This window comes from Brassica napus, chromosome C2 (genome assembly GCF_020379485.1).
Source record: "Brassica napus cultivar Da-Ae chromosome C2, Da-Ae, whole genome shotgun sequence".
Lineage (NCBI taxonomy): Eukaryota > Viridiplantae > Streptophyta > Magnoliopsida > Brassicales > Brassicaceae > Brassica > Brassica napus.
Window position 1 is genome coordinate 2,680,545 of NC_063445.1, and position 22,024 is coordinate 2,702,568.

Here is a 22,024-nt window from a genome sequence, read left to right on the forward strand (position 1 = left end):
GTCTAACGCCGACAGAACACATGAACGTCCCCCGGAAACTAATCCCTAACAGGGAAGCCAAAGCCCAAAGAAACGGGACACATACTTCAAAACAGAACATCAAACTACCAACCTTAAACTAAATCCATAAACAACCGTGCAAGAGACTAAACAAAAACTTATTTCTATATGACTAGCCGGATTCTTGTTATGCACTAAGCAGGCAAGCACACAAAGCAGGAGGTTTCTTCATCGAAAACAGGAATCCTCATCTGAACCACACTTCACGATGACCACAAACCACTTGGACAAAACCAAGACAAACAACCCATTTAGTCTAGCCACCAATTTAAAATGACATCTCCTTTTGTTTATGTATAAAATAATAGGTCTTAACAGTGATAAAGGTTGTCTCGGATTATTGGGCTCTTTATTCCTTTTCCTGTCGTGCTATTTCAATTTCAAGCAGTAATTGCTCACACTGGAAAATTGTCGTTTGGGATTTGATCTCAAAATGATTTTTATTGGAACAAAACATATGCAATGACTTTATAAATATGCTATAAACAAACAATTTTTAGTGACTATAAATTGTTCAAAAACATGTGCATTGACTTTATAAATGACTTCATAAATTTATAAACAACAATTTCCAGTTTTTTTCTTCTTCTCAAACTCTTGTGAGAGCTGCCAAAAGTGTTTGAAAGCTTCCAAAAAGTCATTAAATCTATACTAAAATCTTTCCGATATGAGAGCTTTCAGAAGTTTCCAACAATTTCAACAATGTTTTCTACATAGCACTACAAACACATGACGAGCCTAGCAAGTGAGGTGCTTTCAGTTTATTCAGAGTAGGCATACAACAAGCAGTTACCATACAGATTAGCAAAGGAGCTTGGGAGTTACGACCAAAGAAGGTAAAGAGAAAAACATAAAAGTGTATGTGAGCACGCGTGTGATGGTCATATTATTCTGAGTTTCTGGACTATTACTACTACTATTGAAGTTCTTTCTCAAGTTCGTCAAATTCCCATCCATCAACCTCATCTGCAGAGTAATCACGACCCACCTTCCCAAATTCAGATTCAAGCTCGGCTAGTTCAGATTCAGGGTTACTGGAACCAGCAGTAGTAGTCGTTGGTGCCTCGGAGGGACTCAGTTCTGGCTTTTGGGTTACAGATTTAACTGGACCATCCATGCTACTACTGGGTGATGCAGCAGCACTGCTTTTAGGTGATGGAGTCTCTATCTCTAATATTGGCCTTGCTACCGATTCAAACTCCTGCCTCATTTTCTCCATGTCATCAAACAGCTCTTTCACACGCCGGTCTTCCTTCCTGGTATAACTATACGAGTTCAGAAACTTGGCAATGATAAAATTCCACCGATCAATAAAGAGTCAGAGAGTAATGTTTACTACTAACTTTTCCAGTTTGCTTTGGAGGAACTGGAAATGCTCTTTCATATTATCCACAATGCTGAAGGTTGTAATGATCTGATGATTTTGTAACAAAATCATATTTAGTGACTAGGAAGAGCAATGAAAAAAAAATCACTAGCGGTCCAGTTCTTACCTTGGTCTCATAGTCTAGATACTCCTGCTCTAGACTCTTCCTTGGGCTTGAAACCTGATTCTCCCCCTCATCTGCATTTGGTGGCATCTCCGACCTGTCTCCACCATATGCAAAAACTGTTATCAACTCAAGAGTAGAGGTATTAGCCAGATACCAAACAATTCATTAAGAGGCATATACCCAGGACCAAGATTCTTCAGATTTTCCACATAATTCTCTATACGGCTTATCAAAGGTGCCACCTCCTTCTGTTACAATATGAATTTCTTTTTTAGCTCTGTCATTTACCAACTACTAAATTTCCATAAACACACAGAGCTTACCTTGTAGGTAGAGAGGATATTAAAAGCCACATCCGAGAAGTAATCCTCATGCTTCTCCAACTCATCCCTAAGACACGCATCCACTATTATTATCCATTGTGGTTAAGCAGCAGAGAAAATAAATATATTGCGAGAAAGAGCTGAGAGTTTGATAGAAATACAAAGTCTGCTTATCCTTCTTTTCGGTATAAGAGCATTGATGAAGCCACGTATCCTCGAGAAAACTAATCCAGGTCTTGATAACTTCTGACTCTTTCTTACAAGATACAATTGACTTGGACAGGTCATCCTCCTGCATTGCAGAATCAACATAACAAGATTAGTTCACGTGGACATTATTGACCATGAGAGCTACTCATCTTAAAAGAATACGCCACCTTTGTTTTCAGGTGAGCGATTATCTGATCGTTGGCTTCACCAAATTGATCCCTCTCCTCTGTCGCATCACGGTACCGAGCTTGAGCAGCAGCTAATGATATGTTAACCTACATGGAAGAATATTCATTGACATACCACAATAAACATATGCTCAAATCAAATAGAAGTGCTTTACACACCTTCTTCAGTTCAGCTTCCAACTCATCTCTTTGTTTCACAAGCTGTGCAATTTCCGCAGCCAATTCCTGTACATAACAATAAATGATAAGAAAGAATCTCAATACTTACAGATGATGAACATACAGAAGAATGCTGCCACTGTAAGTGTTTTTTCTTCTTCTTGAATTGAATAATCAAAAGAACAAGTGAAAGCGGGAGAGACAAAACCTTTTCCTTTCCACCAGTTTCATTTGCTTTCACCACACGAGCTTTAAGCGCCTCTTCTTTCTGAAGCCTGCGAAGAGACAATTGGTATCTATTAATGGCGTTTTCCTTCAAGGCAAGCTTTGATGAAAATCAAAACTAATTAAACAACAGAAAGTAAGTCTTAACTGCAAATATAAGGATAAGCTTTTACCTGTTCTCTGATATTCGTTTCTCGGCTTTGGTAGTTGAGTTTGCTAAAGATTCCAATAACACCTTCAGCTTGTCGACCTGGTTTGTAAACAAATTATTCATTACCTTCCATGATTAACATTCTCCCTAACATCTTATAACATGTATATTCGTAATACTCGTATCAACAAGTGGACCAAGATGGTAATTAACAATACCAATCAACTTGTATAGTGATATAATGATTTGAGGATAATAAAGCCCACAAACTTACTTTCTGAGCATGTATATCTGGTGAATCACCGTTGCTTAGGTGTCTCTTTCTAATCAGAAGCCCTTCTAATCTGGAGCAAAGACGGATCTTTGCAAGCGTTTGTTTAAGTGCCTGCAAAACGAGAAGTCTTATCACATGGAGCTACCGAAATAATCTTAGGGGGAGAAAAGAGAGTTTGGAGAAAATTGTACGCTCACCTCTATTGTTAAAGGAGCATTTTTAACTTCCTTGTCTTCACTCTCCTGTGGAGACTCAGAGACGTTCATCTTTTCGAGTTTTTCTCTAAGATCAGAAGCTTCAGCATCAATCCTGAAAACAAGTATTCAATCAATATAAGCAAGGCTCTATGACTCAGTCATTCGTCTATTAAAAGAAACGAGAGCAAGAAGCACATCAATATCTTCAGTTATCACCTCAGTATTTCAGCACTAATCTTCAACCCAGTGATAGCATTTTGCGCGAACTGAAGCAATTCGTCCTGCTTAACCTGAACATTGAAGAGTAAACAAGTTAGGAGGAGATCCAAACGCCCATACATTAACATAAATGCTGAATTTTATTGCTCAAGCGCGTACCAAAACTTCATCCTTGTAACTTGAAAAGACTGTAGCAAGATCCTGCATGCTGCTGACTATGGCATCATGAACTTCCTTTCCTCCATTCAGACAAATCCTGAAGACAATGTTAAGCTCTATAAATAATCGCATTAGGCACGAACAACACAACGAAGTGTGTCAGTTTCCAGAAAAGAAAAGTTTTCTTTTAAAGAGAAACTTTTGCAAAGCAATTTGGTGGTTCAGCTCACCCAAACATCTCCAGGAGTAGAGAAACTTCTTCATCATGTGGTGGTTCAATAATCTGATGTAATAGAACATTCAAACTAGAGTTAACACTCATAGACAGTACCATTTTTTTCACATAACCCAAAAAATATGGGAACAATACAATATCCAAAAGATTACGAGAAACAAGACAAAATACAAGCTCTTACAACATATAAGAGTCTTACTTAATCTGGTTTGTTCTTTAATTTATTTTAAGCCAAGCAATATATTGTCTTCACTCTTTAACAGTGAGAAATCAAATCAACAATAATGCATCTCAAGCCTTTTCAAGCTTCTACTACAAGTCCACACTTCCCTATGTATATCCAAACTCTTGGAAACTTTAGGAATTAGACCGTTTATTTATCAATTATCAGGTAGGAACCAAAAGAAGTTTGTGTAGCAAAAGAGTACCATGGACAGAACGATGCCCTCCAGAGCTTGACTTTGCAGGAAAACATCACGGAAGTTTAGTGGCTCACCTCCTATATCCGGATCATAATACAAAACCTACACATGGAAAGGGATCTTCTTCTGTTAATAAGGTCATCAATAGTAGTGGTAAGAAAGTCACTTGTAAAAATTACTTTGAATCACTAAGGATAACAATCAAATACAGTATACTTAAGTAATAATATTCATTATATACTAAAATGCAGGATGATACCAAAAAAAAATAAAAGGGAACAAAAAGAATACCCATTCACGCCTCTTTGATTCATCAGGGGCAATTTCTTTATCCTTGGCAGAACCTTCACAAGCTCTATCGATCTCCTTGAGCACAGTTAGCCATCTGGTGATCAGCAATGCCCTTTCATGCCCTCTGCATGAGACTGCAGCTTCTTCCAGTCTCTGGATCGTCTGATTCACACTCTTATAGGCCCCAACACCCTGCAAATGAAAGATATAACATTTATAGAGCACAGTGTTCAAATGAGTGCACTATCACAGCAAAATCAAAACTTGAATCTAGAAAAGGATAGAACTTTGCAAAGGGAAATGAATTTAAAAAAAAAAAAAGGAAAGTGGAGAAATTTTACAATGCGGTCTTGGAACAATTTGGCTCCTTCAGCAACGGCTTGACCAGCCTGCTGGACGACGGAGTCGGCATAGTTCTTGACCTCCACCGCCTTACTCACGGCCGTTCGCAGCCACGACATGTTCTCTCGTCGATCTTTTCTGGTTTACTACGGAAAGCAATCTTCTTCTGGAGGAAGCTCGGACACAGTCAATGTTTTTACTCGGTGGCGATTGCTTGTATTTTGCAAACCCACGACTATAAACTATTCATTCTTTTTCTTAGAGGTGACCATTTCGGTTTAAATCGGTTTAGTTTGTCTAGGTCAATCAAACTTTAATTGATTCTTTGGTTTGGTTTGGTTTGTATCTAATTTAGTTTGGTTTGAATTTCATTTAGTTTGTGTTGGAATCGATTTGATTTGATTTTGTTTGTGTTTGTTCAGTTCTATTAAATTAGTTTTTAAAAATTTATAATTTAGTTATGAAATATAATTTGTAAAACATAAAACAAATTTTATTCGACACTATTTTTTTTTACATTTAAATATAAAGTCAACCATAATGATAAAAGTTTTAAAAATATATCTAATAATCTATACTATTATTTGCGAAGTAAATTTTAGCAACAGAGCTTCCACATTAAAAGTTAGAGTGGTTAATATCGACTATACCCTTAATAAATTAAATATATAAATTAATAAAAAATAAAAACGAATTTGCTTTTTTAATAATATAAGTGATTAAAACTAATAATAATAAGAATTATCTAAAATCTAAAAATATATATTTATTATAAAAAGATAATTCCTATATATATTATAACAAGATAATTCTTATTATATTGTGTTGTTATCTTATATATTGTATTGTTATCTTTAAATAATATTTTTTAACTATAAAAATTGAAATTTAAGATATGAAATTATTTATAATTAAATATTAATCAAAAAACATATGTATAAATAAAAAAATGATCATATATAAATAAGTTGATGTTTGATTTCTATGTTTGATGTTTAATAAAATATAAACTAATAAATGTTCACAAAAGGATAGGTCCGCATGTGCGGGCAAAACACCTAGTTTTATATTATTTTCGAACCTAATAAAAATATCATAAATAGTTTTTAGTTTCTATGATAGTGTATAAAATTCATATATTTTATTTTATTATTAGCTATGTTTCTTCTATTTACTTAATGTATAAAATTATATTTAATTATTTAGATTTCATAATTTTAAATTTTAATATTATTAGTTAGTTGATCTAATGAAATAAACAATTTGATTTTTCGTTCCGGTTTGGTTTCGTTTATAACAAAATCATCTGGATTACTAAAATCTTTAGCCAAATGGATTTAGTTTGGATTCGGCTGGTATGGTTTGGTTTCAGGCCTAACTACTTTTGCTCTGAGACTTGGGTCGGATCTCGGATATCCAAATACTAAACAGAGACTCGGGTCGAATCTCGGATAGTAAATCCACCCTAATCTGCACTTCAGCAGCAGCAGCAACTCCATTGAGCAAGATAAAGGCCAAATCAGATTAAAAGGCCCCACCTTTACACACCCAATCACTCCCCTCAGATTCTCCATAGCGATCAGATTAGATTCAATACAATACGACGGCGAGGGAAAACGAAAAGCTTAATAGAGGCGACAGCTGTATATATATAGAGAGAGATAACACAGCACAGCAGTAATTAGGGTTTTGATTTAGGCGAGAAGCCATGTCAGGTCTCCACAGATCATCAAGCTCATCGAAGAACATCGGAAAGTCCCTCCCTTCCAAGGAGCTTCTCGACGATCTTTGCAGGTATCGAAAAATGTTTCCTTTAGTAGCGAAAGTGAACTCTGATTGGATTTGATTGGACTCTCTCTCTCTCTCTTTTCCAGTCGATTCGTTTTGAACGTTCCTGAAGAAGACCAACAGTCCTTCGAGAGGATTCTCTTTCTGGTGGAGTACGCTTATTGGTACTACGAAGATAACGCTGTGGAGAATGACCCGACGTTAAAGTCTCTGTCTTTGAAGGAGTTTACTTCACTCTGTATCCTTTTCTCTAAGTGTTTGACCTTTAGCATTGTTTTGTGTGGAGATCTGTTTTCCTTGACGTGCTGCCACTAGTGTTCAACAGCTGTGATGTTTTGAGACCTTACGTGTCTAACGTTGATGATATCTTCAAAGACTTTACCTCTTACAAGTGTAGAGTTCCGGTTACTGGAGCTATTATTCTTGATGAAACATATGAACGGGTTAGTTTCTTGTGATGTTTTCTTGTTGGCGTTAAGTTTTACTTGTTTGTTTGTGCTTACGGTTTTTCTCTTTTGTGGGAGTTTTTAGTGTTTGTTGGTGAAGGGGTGGAAAGGGTCTAGCTGGAGCTTTCCCCGTGGGAAGAAGAGTAAGGATGAAGAAGACTATGCGTGTGCTATTCGTGAGGTTTGTGTTGACTATGTTGCTTTCCTGCTGCCTCTTACGTTGTTCATTTGTTTCGTTTCTTTGTAACAAACTTGATAGCTCCAGCACCCACTCGTTTATCATTACTGCATATTGTAAATTAATTCTATGTAATTAGAATTAGATCGTCTGTTGGGTAAGATCGAATTCTGTAGTCATTGTATCTTATGAGTTGGGCTGTATCATACTAACCTCTTGTAGTTGGTGTACTTCATTGGCTGTTGACATTTGCAGATGTGTCAACAGTATGTGCGCATGGTTTTGTACTTTTGTTTAATGTATAGATGATGGAGGTGAAAGAATAGAAGAGAGAATATCTCTCGTATCTTCCGTATTGGTTCAGGATATCTCATTTTCATACTAACATAACCGTTTGATCATGGCAAATGCTGTTTAGAAAGTGATCTTCGTATTTGAGAATATAGTTGAGCAAGGAAATGTTCATCTTAGATCATCATTATTCAGGATCTTTTGCAAATGAGAATAGTTGCTGCTGTCAACGGTCAACTATAGAGGCTATCTAATTCTTTTTACAACTTTTTCGTATAGAAATGGTCAAAGCGCAAAAGGTTTACTTGTAGCTCTCCCTACTGCTATTCTACTTGCTGGAGTTTAGGTGTAATTGTCCTGCTGATTGTTTGTATAAACTTGGATTATGGGTTATTGATGAAAAAGCTTAACGTGTTGTGACATTTGGCTTGGCTATGCTATTTAACTGTTTTTCTGTGCTAAACACAGGTTTTAGAGGAAACTGGATTTGATGTCTCAAAGCTACTCAAGAAAGAAGAATATATTGAGTTTACATTCAGACAGCAAAGAGTGAGACTTTACATTGTTGCTGGGGTGACAGATGATACAGCTTTTGCACCACAAACAAAGAAGGAAATCAGTGTATGTATTTAACAACCAACCTTGTGGGTGTGGTCTTATCTGCGTATCTATGATGGGTGAGTCTCTTACGCGCAGCTGTTATGGAATACTTGTAGGAAATTGCGTGGCATCGGCTCGATCATCTTCAGCCAGCAAGTAATGAGGTGATAACTCATGGAGTTGCTGGTCTCAAGTTGTATATGGTGGCACCTTTTCTTGGGTGAGTAGTGCCTTTTTATTTTGTCCACATAGATTCTTGGGTGATTTCTAGTATTGGTGCGTGGCATTAGAGATTACAAACATATGCAGGTCGTTGAAGTCTTGGATATCGAAGCATCCTGCTCCTGTAAAACGGAGATCTGATAAGCCCCTTAGAGGTTTGACATAGTCCTTTTTGCACCAACCATGCATAAAAGAGAGTTTTTTGTATGGCAGAGATCTGACATCATAGGCTTTGTACAGCACTCAGCGTGTGGAATGCAAGGACTAGTAGTACTGGAGGAAACGGAACAACAACGACGACGACAACGGAAAGCTACAATAAGAAGCAGCCCCAACTAATAGAGCGTCCTAAGGATACAGAACCTGGAAACAGTCTCAGAAGCTTCAAGTTCAACACGTCAGCAATCTTGGAATCAGGATTTTCAGCTTGACTAGTCTCTCGGACATATAAGGGTGGTCGGTATTGGGAGCTATGATGCGGTTGGATATGTTCATATGCTTGTACTTTTTCTTTTTCTTCGGTATCTTCTTTATGCCTGTCGTTTCTTTTGGAAAGAAAGGGTTGTTGTACATGATGATGGTCCGTGGGGGAAGTGGTGAATCCTTTGGATGATGGCTTTAGATGACAATGGTTGCGACCAGCTACAATTAAAGGACTTCTTTATCCAATGTAGAGAATTATTATGATTTAACGCTGATTTATTATGATTTTACAATTATGATATAGGAAATATTACATAGACGATTCGACAACCGACAATACTACCAATAAACCGTTCTCTCCGGGATTTGAAACCTGGATTTCCTGTAATCTGCAATAAATTGCATAGTCTGGAATTTGAACCCCAGACCTGGGTGTAGAAGCTTTTAAAACTTAACTAATAGGCTACGGTGCTTCTACAAATCCAAATAGTTTTAAATCATGTTAATCAGACTTACGTATCCTAATGATATTGTAAAATATATGTTTTTGAAAGTGTTCCATCTTTCCACATTGTAAGTTAAAGATCTTAACTTAAGGTTGTTACAGATCTTAGTAAATGGAATTGCTTGTGGGTCACGGTCGCTTGGGGCTTCTTCTTTAGAATCTTGTTCTACTTTTCTTTGCTTTTTGGGTAGTAAGAACAAAGAGAGGTACAAAAAAACTCAGTTTGATCCCAGGAGAACTGTTTTGAAACTTTGGCTTGCTTTTGTTTGTATCCTGTATTTTTCTTCTAATTCTTTGTTGCATAACTTTAATTATTCTGTCTAAAGTTGTTGAAAAGGAGGTCAACTACTTGGCTATATACATACTTGAATTATATATATCATACACATTCCACAACATTATAACCTGTTGCTTTGAGTAGATCCATTAAGGATCAGATTACATGTACGCTGACAGATATGTTAACCTTGTCAAGATTAAGACGTGGTCTCTCATCACTCTTAATACACCATCCTCTAAAAACTTCAATCTCTTGTCTCAGAAACAAGAAGTAAATACAAACTCAGACACGTTTCCAAATCAGAATGCTGGACTCTCTCCTAGTTCCCAAAACTTTATGCCCTCATTAACAGCATATACAGATTATACCATGCTAAAGTTCCATGGCATGACTCATCCAGATGCCTAGGCTGGAGAAAGCATAAGCGTCAATCAGAAATATTCCTTTCCTTGAGTGAGATTGTACATTCGAAGTTAGAACTCACTTAAATGAGAAAAATGAGGAACCATTACCAAACCAGTAGACCCAAATGGCTGGTACACCTTTAGCAGTTTCCAGTGTGTGTTTTTTTTTTTCATGGCCAGTAAACCCAGTTCTACCAGCATATAATCAGCGGTTGTTTCAACATTTCAAGCAGGCTTGGTTTAGCTTATACTTCAAGTTCCACAAAGATGTGTACTTACTAATCCTCTTGGCTGTCCTACAGCTAAACTGATGAAGTTATCTTTAGAAGAATTCATTATCTGGTCACTGGCAGATGAAAGTGAATGTTTTAAGCCAAAAACAGTCATGGCTCAACCACATCGTGGCGGTTACTTAGAGTTTTGCACTCTGGTGCTTTGGCAAAGAGACTCATTCATCAAAACCTGTTTTTTTCGTCGGTAAAGTTTTGTTGGGCTCAAAGCCTGGCCTGTATTTCGACAAGAGGTAAGCGTCTCACCCTAGTCGTTCCTCGCCTCATATCTATTATATCAGTCACGTTCTACTTCTGCTTAAACCACCTGAGTGCGAGCAAGCCTGAAAAATATCCACATATATTTACACAGCACCATCTTCCTTTACTTGTTTATCCATTCACTTACAGTGCTACGGCCAAATCTGAATCACATCACGAAAGGCGACTAAATCTAGATGACACCGCCAGCGAAGTGCTGTATTTACACAGCCAAGCAATGACCAATTCGCAACTTTAACACAACACAGGACATAGCAGAGTGTCCCTTGAATGCCCACTGTTATCAGCCTCGTCCGTGGCAAAATCACAGAGCTCTCTCGTTTGGTATCTGGTTTCTATCACTCAAATCTCCCTGGTCTCAGAACGTTCACGCAAACTGAATACTAATCCTTCTTCTAAAACCCGTCACCGCCAAGCTCACCCCGTTGCCAAATCTCACTGTACTTTGAAGTTTCCTCCTCTTCCATAATCTTACTTCTTCCAGATGCATTCTCAGTTGATGTCTTATCTTTTCCATCTACCCCTTGTTCTTTAACCATCTCAATACCAGGGTCCTGTCCATACCTCACATCATCAGAACCATCCTCTACATTAGTAGGTCCACAACCATCACTGCTATAGGATTGTCTAAAAGAGCTCATACCATCATGTCTATAACCAAATTGTCTTCTCTCAACATTACCATCACCACCAAATCGCTGAGAATGAATCGGTCCTTCAAAGAAATCATCACTGTAGTCCACCCTCTCTCGAGGATCCACGTTGTTATAGTTTCTATGTACAACACGATCATATGGTTTCCTAAAAAAGGTTCCATCTCTTCCATAACCTCTCCCCCTTGCATACCCTCTCCCTCTGGCAAAACCTCGTCCCCTTCCAGCATTTGATGGTCTATGAGAGTAAGGCGGAGGAGAATCATGCCTTCTGCCAACCATCTCCCTTGGATAACCAGAATGTTCAGGAGAGCTTACCCTCCCCATTCTATAACCTGAGGGTGATCTCCTATGAGAAAACTCTGTATGCCCATTAAAATCTTCCTGTGATCTGTTCCTGAAAGACGAGGACGGTCCAGCTGATCGTTCTCTTGATCTAATTGGAGATCTTGAACGATATCCAGGAAAATCTCGTTTGTGGTTGTTTGAAAAAGTTGTTCTTCCTCTAGCAAAACTATTCCGACCTTGATACGGACGTGGCTGGCTCATAAACATTGGCTCCGTGTCGTTGGACTGTCCTCCTCTAGTAAACTTTTCACAATCTCTAAACCCGTGAAACGCAGATGCATCCTCTTTAAAGCCATGACTTCTTCTCGTGAAGGAGTGGGGGAAAGGAGTGGCTTCATCATTTGCAGACCGTCTGCCTCTATAGGAATTACTCATAAAACCACCACCACCACGACGAGTGTTTCCATAGTCGTTGGACTCAAAATCTGTATCCACGAGATGAGAAAGTTTAGAAACATTGAAGCTTACATTACTAAACAAAAAAGTTTAGAAGATATGAGTTTACTTTTTGTATCCCTGTCCTGCAAATTGCTTTCTGTATTATCAGAAAATCTCCTTCTGTCAGGCATGAAATTTAGCCTTGGGCTTCTCATAGTTTTGCCATGGTACCTCTCACGCGAGAATTTGTAGGAATCATCATCACTAGCCAAAGAAACAATAATGGAAAAATTTCAAGGAAAGCCAAAGAGATCTCAAAAGGGATGATAACAAGGTTCAGAAGAAAAAAAATCACACCTCCCTCTCGAGAGATATTTCCTCTGTTCAAGTGAGAAATCAGACAACCTCTCTCTTTCCATTCGCAATGGCACAAAGCTGTCTGAAGCATCTAGTGTCTTGAACCGACTCTGACTACCTTCACTAGACTCCGCAGGAGGAGGATCATTGTCAATAGTGGACATTTCTGCTTTGTATGAAGCTGGACTGATGTTATCTACTGTTTCAGGGTTATCAACCTTCCCACCTGACAATGTAGACACACCTGATTCATCAAATATTCAACTGTGAGTTTCTGGTTTAAGCCTCTTAATCTGAACTTCAGTGCTTGCCATTTTTGATTTATTTCAAGCATGATTCATCAACAGTATGTATATCTCTTTAATATTATTATTACCTGTATTACTAAGAAGTGCAGCTTGACTCTCTTTTTCATCCCTTTGTTCCGTTTCAGAACCACCACACTCAGCATGTCTATTACCTTCTGCAAACATGGCAGGTGATCTTTGGACCTTCTCGTCGTCATACAAATTTCTTTTCTCCACTTGCTTCTTTAGTACTCTAGTTAGGTCATTACCACACTCTGGTTCAAACTCATAACTGTACAACTTTTCCCTTAGCTCCTTACCGGATAAAATAACCTTTTCTTCACCACTTGTAGAAAGTTCATTAGCTCCAGGAGAGGTTTTGCAATCATCTAGAGTTTTATCTTCAGTCACGGAAACATTCACATCTGATGCATTGAGGTTCTCTTCTCCATGACCAGAACGTGCATTAGCCATGTGAACTACACCGAGATCAGAACTCTGGCCTGGACTTCTTGTCATTCCATTCATGGACATTGGCGCATTGCTGACACCACTGGGATGAGGTATATATGTATCCTTCTGATTTGGCGCAAAACTTGCAAGTATATCAAGGATCTCATTTGATTGCATCATTGGTCTATGGGGAAGATTCAACGTTCCATCTTTCCTATTGAAAACTTTGGACTGAATGAAGTTATTTGGCTCAGCCTTTATTGATCTAGAATCCACTGGATTCAAACTGCCAACGACCTCCTCTTTCATCCTGTTAATTGGAGAAGCTTGAGCACTCTCTTCAACGACTTCTGACTTCACAGTCCTAAGATTTACAGAGTTCACATTATCAGCAGCCATTATTGGTCTAGAAACACTTGTGCAGGCAACTCTTGCCTCCGATGTGGTGGCTGATAGAGAAGGAGACTTCTCAATAGGAGGAAATGACCTGAGGCCTAGACTTAGCGAACATGTGGGAACAACCTGACGATCAAACTGCGTCGAAGTCACTGTAGGAGATTTAAATTCTAAACTTTCCTTCAGTTTTTCAGAAACTGGCTTTGCAATAACAGTCGTATCACCACAACTTGATGTCTCTATGTCAGGGCAACTACTGTCAAAGAAAGAACCAGTTGTCTTAACTCTAGTCTTGCGATCTAGACCATCTTCCCAAGCATCCATGGTAGTATTCAAATCCCAATTTGATCTGTTCACACCACTGAGATTGCCAGAACTAGTACAAGTAGGAATAGAATCTGTGACATGAGGTGCTGAAGGTTTACAACTTAGCAGCCCAGCAGATGCTTCTGTTTGACACTCTCCCTTACTAACAATGTCATGGGTCTTAAGAACAGTTTGTTCTACATTCAACTTAGAACTGAAAGGGACCACAGAGCCTGCCAAGGGACTGGAGTGAATTGGTGGAATATTAGGCTCTTCAGCTTTCACTCTAGTTTGGTCAACAACTAGGCTCCCAATACTCTCCGTTTTATCAGCAACTTTTCCCACAGAAACAGACGGAACCGAAGGGATTATATTTCCAATCAATGTCTGATGTACATGCGCATCAGATGAATTCAAATCCAAAGCACTCCTAGTATCACCACCTTGCTCATTAAGTTGTGTATTTTTTTCCAAAGATGATTCCTCCGGTAACACAAAGTACTTCCTCTTCTTGATTGGTATAGCAGCATTGAAATCTCTGCACCGCCATGTAGGCATGCTGATCTGAGGCTGATGGATACCAACCAGACACACACACAGACAGTAAAAAAGACAGTTTCTAAAAATAGTGAATGCACTAAAACTAAGAGTTTAATTAAAACACCTGTTGGTTTCCAGACATAACTCGAAATAAATATCCTTAACTCCAAGCTTGTACCTTTTTTCAGACAAAACACCTACAGATCAATCTCAGTTAGGTCTGTCTGCAAAAAATAAAAAAAGTCAAAATATATTTTTTCAGATCGAATAAAAACATAAAAACTAACAGAGAATCTAGACACGTCATTAGAACAGAAGAACAACAATCAACTAAACTTGAAGAGAATCAATGATTAATAAAATTACAGAAACAGAATCACAAAGCACTAAACAAGATCGAAGACTCTTTTTTTTTTAATTTTAAGATGAAAGGTACAACCACTGACCAGAGAAGAAGACTAATCAAAGACTTTGAGACTAAGCAAATCCACCGACAAGAAGAGAAGAAAAAAACAAGTAGAATTCTAGATTTAGGGAAGAAAGAGAAGAAGAAGAATCTACCGAAGAAGAAAAGAAGAGTGGTGGAGAGGTCTGAGTAGAGGCAGTTTACAGGAAAGTTTACAGTTATTGGCTAAATGAAAGAGAAAAGATACGAGAGGAGGAGGAGGAGAGATGCCAAACTTTGACAAGGGCCACACAAAGCCTCTCCATCTTTGCCTCTTTATATCATTCATTGTTTGACCGACTCCTATTAAATATTTTCATTCTATAAATATTTCGATATTTCCTTAAAAAAGATAATTTACCATTTTCGATCAAGTCTATTTAATTGATAAATCGTAACTAAAGAGTGGGCGTTCAGATATCCATCCGGATTTGGATCTATTCGGGTTTCGAGTTTTTTGGATCAAAGACTTTAACTCCATTTGAGTTTTTTAAAATTTCAGTTGAGCTCGATTCAAATCTTTGCAGGTTCGGATAATCTAATTAAATTATTTTAAAATATTTAAAATTCAATATATACTTTAACATTTTCAAAATCTATAAACAAAATAATATATTACATATAAATTTTAATAACTTATGTAAAAGTATCTAAACTTAACATATAAATTGGTTTGGTTTAACTATTTAATATTTTTTCTCATCAGAGAATCAATAGATATTTCAAATATTTTTGGCGTTTTGAGTATATTTTAGATATTTGCTTTTAACTATTTGTGTATATTTTCAAGTATTTTGGATAATTTAAAAGTGTTTTATATATTTTGGATGTTTTTAATATCCGTTAAATCTAAAAATAATTAATATATTTAGGTATATAAATTTATTTCAAATACATTCGAACATCCGGGATACTTCGGATCGAATTTGGTTTTAGTTTTCTAAATATTAAAATTTTGAACTCGTTCGAATATTTAATCAAATCGGTTCAGATTCGACACTACTTTTTGGAGCAGATTCGGGTTTTTTTTTATTCGGATTTTTGTCCAACCCTAATCGTAATCATAATATAGCTCCCTACTCAACTAATGATAAGACTAAAAAATTGTCGGTGACATGTTCTATGCATACTGAATTCAAATATTTTAAAACAGTGATTATACGAACCACCATTAAGCTGCATATTATTCCGGAATTTTAAATTTTAAATGTAGTATTAAAGGGGTTTTGAAAAATTTAAGCACTGTAATCAGCATTAAGGGCCCGGGTAGCCAGAGTAACTAGGGCGGTTTGCACATGCATTTGCTATGTGTTTCTATAATGGGCCTTATCAGTTGGTCTAGTAATGGGCCGTTTTTGACTAATATTTGCTGTTGAAGAGAGCAACTATTAGTTGTTGACCAGTCAAATATCTTCCACATTTATTACTGTGGAAAATTAAAATATTCATGCAAAGATAACAGAGTACAGAAAATAAAGGGAAACTTGTAAAACAGACAATACAAGTGGACAAAAGCTTCGTCTGTGTCCATCTCTCCACAAGACTCGGTCTCATATTTACAATAATCAGAAAGTGTTGATGAATAATCATTTTGCAACTGTTTTGGAGTTGTTGAAGAACCAAAGAGTGAAGTGAAAAAAAAAAGAGAGATAGAAGATGGCTAGCTTTAAAGTGGGTTCCAAATCTGAAGTCTTTCATCTAAGTGGTCACACGTGGTCAGTCCTCTTCTTCAATGGGGTTTAATCATCAAACATAATTCTTCAGTGGGGTAATCATCAAACATATATAATCTTACATATCTCTTCTTCTTAATCTGTGATTTAGGCTTTGCTCAACTGGTCTTAAACCTGATGTGATGATCCAAGTACAAGACCAAACCTTCCATCTGCATAAGGTATAGTAAACCAAACCTAGTAACATTGACTCACTCATACTATGTCTCATGTGTTTTCTTCATCGCCAAGTTTCCGTTGTTGTCAAGAAGTGGATACCTAGAAACTCTCTTCAGCAAAGCCTCTGAGTCAACTTGTGTTGCCCAGCTTCATGACATTCCCGGTGGACCAGACACGTTCTTGCTCGTGGCCAAGTTCTGTTACGGTGCAAGAATTGAGATCACAACTGAAAACGTTGTGAGTCTCAGATGTGCAGCTGAGTATCTCCAAATGAGTGAAACCTATGGAGATGCTAATCTCATCTCTCTCACCGAGAGTTACCTCAACGATAATGTTTTCACAAACTGGGATGATTCAATCAAAGCCTTGGAGAGTTGTGAACACAAACTAATACCTCTAGCTGAAGAACTTCACATTGTCACTAGGTGCATTGCTTCTTTAGCCAACAAGGCTTCTTATGCAGAGGATACTATTACATCTTGGAACGGTATACAAACTAAGTCCACGAGCAGTAACTGGTGGCTCAGCGATGTGTCTTCATCCCTTGATATCTCAATGTACAAAAGATTCATCAAAACTATTGAATCTAGAGGCGTGAAAGCTGATACATTAGCAGCATCTGTCACGCATTACGCTAAACGTAACCTTCCTTTACTTGGTAGTTCTAGGCACTGTGGTTCTTCATCTTCAGAGGAAGGTACTAATCATGGTAATGATGGAAGTTACTACTCTGATGAAGATCAAAGAAGTCTCCTAGAAGAAATAGTGGAGCTACTACCGAGCCAAAAGTGTGTTACATCGACAAGATTCTTGCTCAGGCTTCTTAGAACATCCATGGTTCTGCATGCAAGTGAGGTCATTCAGGAGAATCTTGAGAGAAAAATTGGTGTGCAGCTAGACGAAGCTGCTCTAGAGGATCTGCTTATACCAAACATGGGAAACTCAGCTGAAACACTCTATGATATTGACTCTGTCCAGAGGATTCTTGATCACTTCATGTTAACATTTAATTCTTCTTCAAGCTGTTACTTAGCAGAGGTAGATTCTCATCCTCTTAGGCCTATCACAAAGGTTGCTAGTCTGATAGATGGTTACTTAGCAGAGGTGGCTTCTGATGAGAACTTGAAACTATCTAAATTTCAAGCACTTGGTGCTTTAGTCCCTGAAGATGTGAGGCCAATGGGTGATGGTATCTATCGTGCAATTGATATATACATCAAGGTATACATGTGTTAATTTGAGTTATTATGAACAAGACCGGTCCTGAAATTTTGAGAGATAAACAATTTAGTAAGGATTTTTATAGATGTTTTTCAATAATTTTGGATGCATTTGTCTATTGAAAATATTTAAAAAAATTTAGGAGTCATAGGCCAATGTTTCATTTGGGTATATACTCATATGACCGCTCCTGATCGATTGTGGGTTGCTTATATTATTATGAAACTAATCTTTTGAATGTCTCTATATGCATGCATATGGTTTTGGAGAAACAGGCTCATCCATGGCTAACCAAGTCAGAGAGAGAGCAACTGTGTCTGCTTATGAACTGCCAGAAACTATCATTGGAGGCATGCACACACGCAGCACAAAACGAGCGTCTACCTTTGCGAGTCATAGTACAAGTCTTGTTCATTGAACAGATGCGGCTTCGGACATCAATAGCAGGATGGTTCTTTGACACGGACAGCAACAATGACGACACAAGCGGCAAGTGTCATACACAAGAGGGAGACAACGGAAATGCAAATATGGTGCTGAATGGGACGATGAAGGAACGTGTTTACGAGCTTGAGAAAGAATGTACGAGCATGAAGCAAGATCTTGACAAGCTTGTCAAGACAAAAGAAGGCCGTAGCTTCTTCTCTAAGTTATTCGGATTGAGGTCTAAAACTAAGACTTCACCAGGAGATGAAGACGGTCTAAGGAAAGAGTAACAACTAGTAACGAGAGTTGCATGGTCACTAGAGACACTTTTGGTTCATTTTGTTCTTGAATTTTATATTGGAAACTCTCTGAAATCATATGATCTTAGATTTAGAATCTCTTATACTTTCTGGAATCATATCATCTAGTTAATTTATGCATCTTTTGAAGTTAGTTATATCAGAGTTGGAAGTCTTTCTTTCTTGTCATAAGGATTGCCGACACAGCCTTTTGGGGCCAAGAGTGTCCATCATGTAAATGTAAAAACTAGCATAGCCATTGGACAGAAGTGAGATTATATATTGGTTAAAGGGGAAAAGTATAGTTTTGAATTTGAGTCCATGCTAAATAGTTTTTGAGATAAATGTCAATCACCAACCAAATAAAAGTCCCCCATCCATAATAAAATAGGTCCCAATTTTTTTGAAGTGGGGTTTAGAACTCCTGAAGATCAAACAAAAAAAACATATGTAACTAGAGAGAGACACCAAAGGAAGGGTGAGGAAGATTATTAACGGATTTGTGAATGGGAATAAATTTCCGAGCCTTAACATGTTTTCCATTAATGGTGAACTTGGTCGGGCACGCCTCATCCTTTACAATCTCTGGAATCTTGGCGGCAGAACGTAACACCATCCTTGCATACAGCGCTTGCAGGTCCTTCCCTCCTACTCCACCCATGTGTATCGCTTCCACAATATCTCCAAATCTCCTACAACACCAAAAATGTATATACTACTGTTTAAAACACACTACCGTGATAATCTTTAAACCACATGCATGCCAGCTAGAACGGTTGAAAATTAATCTATAAGACTATAAGTAATGATTGTGTTACATTGTTAATTAGAAGAATGCATGGTAGATTAGGGCAAGATTATCGGTGTCCTTAGAGGCATATCTTAGCAATTAAACACTCATAATTAAATGAAAAATAGCCAATAAGAATAAGGACGCCTCTTAATTAAGAAGTTTTCTATGTTGTCCTTACGAGCCACCTGTCTCACAGGAGGGAGTTTTACCTTCTTCTCTCCACATCTCTCTCGAGACAGAAATTGATCGATTTTTTTCTTCACCAATTGTAGATCCCTCTGTTTCCCTCGTAGATCTTCTCCTCTCTCTGTTTTCCTCGCTTGAGACCGGTGGTGTTCGATTTGAAGGACTTTGGAGGTGTCGGCAATGGGGTCACGGACTCACGGTTGACACCGAGGCGTTTGAGAGAGCGGTGGTGGAGATTTGCAGCGTAACGCATTGGCTGGCTTGCCTGAGATTCTTGTCACCACACCTGCTTGTATTCCTAAGTGTTTTGCAGATGGGGTTTTAGATCCCGCAGCTATCAGTGAATCGCTTGAGATTTTGGTTCTTGATGAGGTATGATAAATATTCTCCTTTGGATTTTTTTAGGTTCAATGGTTTATAGTGGTGATGAGAAGTAACATTAGCTTTGTGAATTGTGACTTTTCTAGATAATCAAGTAGTATAACTGTCTTGAACGGTGGAAACATGTTTGAAAAATGTTGTCTTGAGAAGTTGTCTTGAGAAGTTGTCTTGAACGGTGGAAACATGTTTGAAAAATGTCAGTTCTGATGTTGAGAAATTGAAGAAATTGATTCTGCACAACCCGGTAGTCTTGACCTTGCAAGAAGGTTCTGACAAGGAAGAGCCCGTCCCAAGTAATGTGCAGCAGTTTTGGGTATGATTCAAACGCTTAGCTTTGCTTAAGTAAATTTCTTGGTTATGTTCACAGTTGTGGTTCTGATTAATGATGACTATTGTGTTATCTTGTTTTAGATTTCTTGCAGTACTCAGGATAAACTACTACACATTCTTGCTCTCCTGAAGCTAGAGGTTGTTCAGAAGAAAGTTCTGATATTCATCAATACTATTGACATGGGTTTCAACGGCCATTGACACCGGTGAAAAGTGTAAGCTACTGTCATTGATTCTCGTTCTTGTGCTTGCTTCTTGTTATTGATTCATGTTGTTGTTTGTTTCAGGATTGGACTCTCTTGCAACACACAGGTATTGAGAGCATCCGTGTCACGTACTCACGGATTTCTTCTTATTTCACCAAACGTTCCATGTTAAGTTCTTTCTTCTTTCTTCTATCTCAAGTTTTTTATCTAAACACAAGATCAAACGATTCAAATTATTTATCTAAACACAAGTTCTAGCTCAAACTCTTTCTTCCATCTCAAGTCTTATAAAACAAGAAAAATCCTACCAATAATCTTTAATTTATGGATTGTCCTTAGCTTTGTCTTTTAATATAAAAGTAATAATAAAATATGTTAAGGACTTAAAAATTGTCCTACCAATAATGTTGCCCTTATAATGGGGTCCTAGACTCCTAGCTAATTAAATAATTGGGAGTATAAGAACTAGGCAAGGCCTTGGCCTTGCATGCATGGCTTATAATTATATGGATTCAGTACCTGGTGAAATATTCATACACTTCTACTTCAGAGATTGGGTATCCTTTAGAGAATGTGAGGAAGACAGTCCTGTCCTCAGCCGTTAGTTGCTGTCCCTCAACGTTGCTTGTTCCTGCTGCATGATTAGTTGTTGCTTGTTGACCACACAAGAAGTGGCTAGAGGTATGCATCTTCTCCTTGTTGTGCATCTCAAAGCGCACGCATATATCCTCAAAAGCTGGGTAGCATATACTCGTTAAATGCTTCTTCATCTCAAGGAGAATGTCTTCGCGCTTTTGGTGGATGCCTTCGAGAGTAAAGTTCTGTCTGGTCATACGCCTGATCCAAGGTATAGATAAGGAGTTGATATTTTTCAAGCTGGCCACGAACGATGGGAAATTTTCGTAGGATAAGCAGCGCAGACACATGACGACTTCGTCAACGACGCTGTTGATGAAAAGGTCCGGGAATGAAACAAGATTAAAGATTAGTTTGCTCATGAAAACACTTTTCTCGAGATAGATGAGAAAGCACATAATCTCAAAAGACAGGCTAATGTCTCGTCTTAGACTTATGACAATACGAGTGAAAAGATCTCTTTCAAACTTGTGGAAAGCGTTGAACTCTTCTCTGGTGATGGATAGTGAGGATGAAAAAGATGAAGAATCCATGAGCCTTTTTTTCACTAAGCAGATATGAAATTTTGATATTTTTGCTTTTGTTTTGAGAGCATGTGAATAGAGGTGGTAAGAGATGAAAATATAGGTAGAGTTTTGAAATGGTGAATATGTTTTTGGTCATATCTCATTTTCTGTATTAAGAGATATACCTTCATGCACCAAATCTATATTAATTTGATTTTCCTATAAATGTCCTCATTTTCTTTATTTTTCAAATAATATCCTATACTCTTAAATAGGTACAACATTTTTTTTATTTTTTTTTGGGGGGTGGGGGGGGGGGGGGGGGGGGGTGGGGGGTCAGTTAGAGCAA

At 37.7% G+C, this 22,024-nt stretch overlaps 6 protein-coding genes across 11 annotated transcripts; 3 read left to right on the forward strand and 3 right to left on the reverse strand.

Moving 5' to 3' along the window:
- Positions 1-694: 694 nt before the first annotated feature.
- On the reverse strand, positions 695-5,200 carry LOC111205558. Its single transcript, XM_022701628.2, has 18 exons — positions 4,948-5,200; positions 4,607-4,798; positions 4,322-4,417; positions 3,889-3,941; positions 3,659-3,755; positions 3,497-3,570; positions 3,281-3,392; positions 3,084-3,194; positions 2,832-2,908; positions 2,642-2,708; positions 2,434-2,499; positions 2,254-2,361; positions 2,038-2,168; positions 1,877-1,943; positions 1,734-1,801; positions 1,554-1,647; positions 1,404-1,474; positions 695-1,316 (listed from the first exon to the last, which is right to left on the reverse strand). The coding sequence occupies exons 1-18, from the start codon at positions 5,065-5,067 to the stop codon at positions 977-979; spliced, it is 1,944 nt and encodes a 647-aa protein (XP_022557349.1). The 5' UTR covers positions 5,068-5,200; the 3' UTR covers positions 695-976.
- Positions 5,201-6,444: 1,244 nt separating this feature from the next.
- LOC106384278 (mRNA-decapping enzyme subunit 2) lies at positions 6,445-9,189 on the forward strand. Its single transcript, XM_013824269.3, has 8 exons — positions 6,445-6,742; positions 6,823-6,974; positions 7,052-7,179; positions 7,268-7,363; positions 8,120-8,272; positions 8,368-8,471; positions 8,561-8,628; positions 8,714-9,189. The coding sequence occupies exons 1-8, from the start codon at positions 6,657-6,659 to the stop codon at positions 8,902-8,904; spliced, it is 978 nt and encodes a 325-aa protein (XP_013679723.1). The 5' UTR covers positions 6,445-6,656; the 3' UTR covers positions 8,905-9,189.
- Positions 9,190-9,736: 547 nt separating this feature from the next.
- Positions 9,737-15,057, reverse strand: LOC106384286. Of its 5 annotated transcripts, none has more exons than XR_001277027.3 (7): positions 14,801-15,027; positions 14,479-14,551; positions 12,749-14,384; positions 12,373-12,616; positions 12,143-12,279; positions 10,764-12,062; positions 9,737-10,698 (listed from the first exon to the last, which is right to left on the reverse strand). XR_001277027.3 is itself a non-coding variant. In XM_013824282.3 (6 exons), exons 2-6 carry the CDS (start codon positions 14,494-14,496, stop codon positions 11,032-11,034), a joined length of 3,066 nt encoding a protein of 1,021 aa, XP_013679736.2. In that variant the 5' UTR covers positions 14,497-14,578; positions 14,916-15,057; the 3' UTR covers positions 9,737-11,031. The 5 variants fall into 5 exon arrangements, 3 of the variants coding, with proteins under 3 accessions (XP_013679736.2, XP_013679743.2, XP_013679749.2); XR_001277026.3 differs by having other exon boundaries at positions 9,737-10,090; positions 10,194-12,062; XM_013824282.3 differs by having other exon boundaries at positions 9,737-12,062; positions 14,479-14,578; positions 14,916-15,057.
- A 1,312-nt stretch (positions 15,058-16,369) lies between these two features.
- LOC106416378 (putative BTB/POZ domain-containing protein At5g13600) lies at positions 16,370-18,906 on the forward strand. Its single transcript, XM_013857250.3, has 4 exons — positions 16,370-16,514; positions 16,624-16,693; positions 16,764-17,912; positions 18,188-18,906. Exons 1-4 carry the CDS (start codon positions 16,456-16,458, stop codon positions 18,626-18,628), a joined length of 1,719 nt encoding a protein of 572 aa, XP_013712704.1. The 5' UTR covers positions 16,370-16,455; the 3' UTR covers positions 18,629-18,906.
- Positions 18,907-18,921: 15 nt separating this feature from the next.
- LOC106406515 lies at positions 18,922-21,965 on the reverse strand. Its single transcript, XM_013847202.3, has 2 exons — positions 21,053-21,965; positions 18,922-19,329 (listed from the first exon to the last, which is right to left on the reverse strand). The coding sequence occupies exons 1-2, from the start codon at positions 21,700-21,702 to the stop codon at positions 19,092-19,094; spliced, it is 888 nt and encodes a 295-aa protein (XP_013702656.1). The 5' UTR covers positions 21,703-21,965; the 3' UTR covers positions 18,922-19,091.
- On the forward strand, positions 19,507-20,948 carry LOC106416386 (DEAD-box ATP-dependent RNA helicase 16-like). 2 transcript variants are annotated; one of them, XR_007318958.1, is made up of 4 exons: positions 19,534-19,988; positions 20,084-20,310; positions 20,409-20,542; positions 20,615-20,928. XR_007318958.1 is itself a non-coding variant. In XM_048746370.1 (3 exons), exons 1-3 carry the CDS (start codon positions 19,984-19,986, stop codon positions 20,526-20,528), a joined length of 237 nt encoding a protein of 78 aa, XP_048602327.1. In that variant the 5' UTR covers positions 19,507-19,983; the 3' UTR covers positions 20,529-20,948. The 2 variants fall into 2 exon arrangements, 1 of the variants encoding a protein (XP_048602327.1); XM_048746370.1 differs by having other exon boundaries at positions 19,507-19,988; positions 20,199-20,310; positions 20,409-20,948.
- Positions 21,966-22,024: the final 59 nt, after the last annotated feature.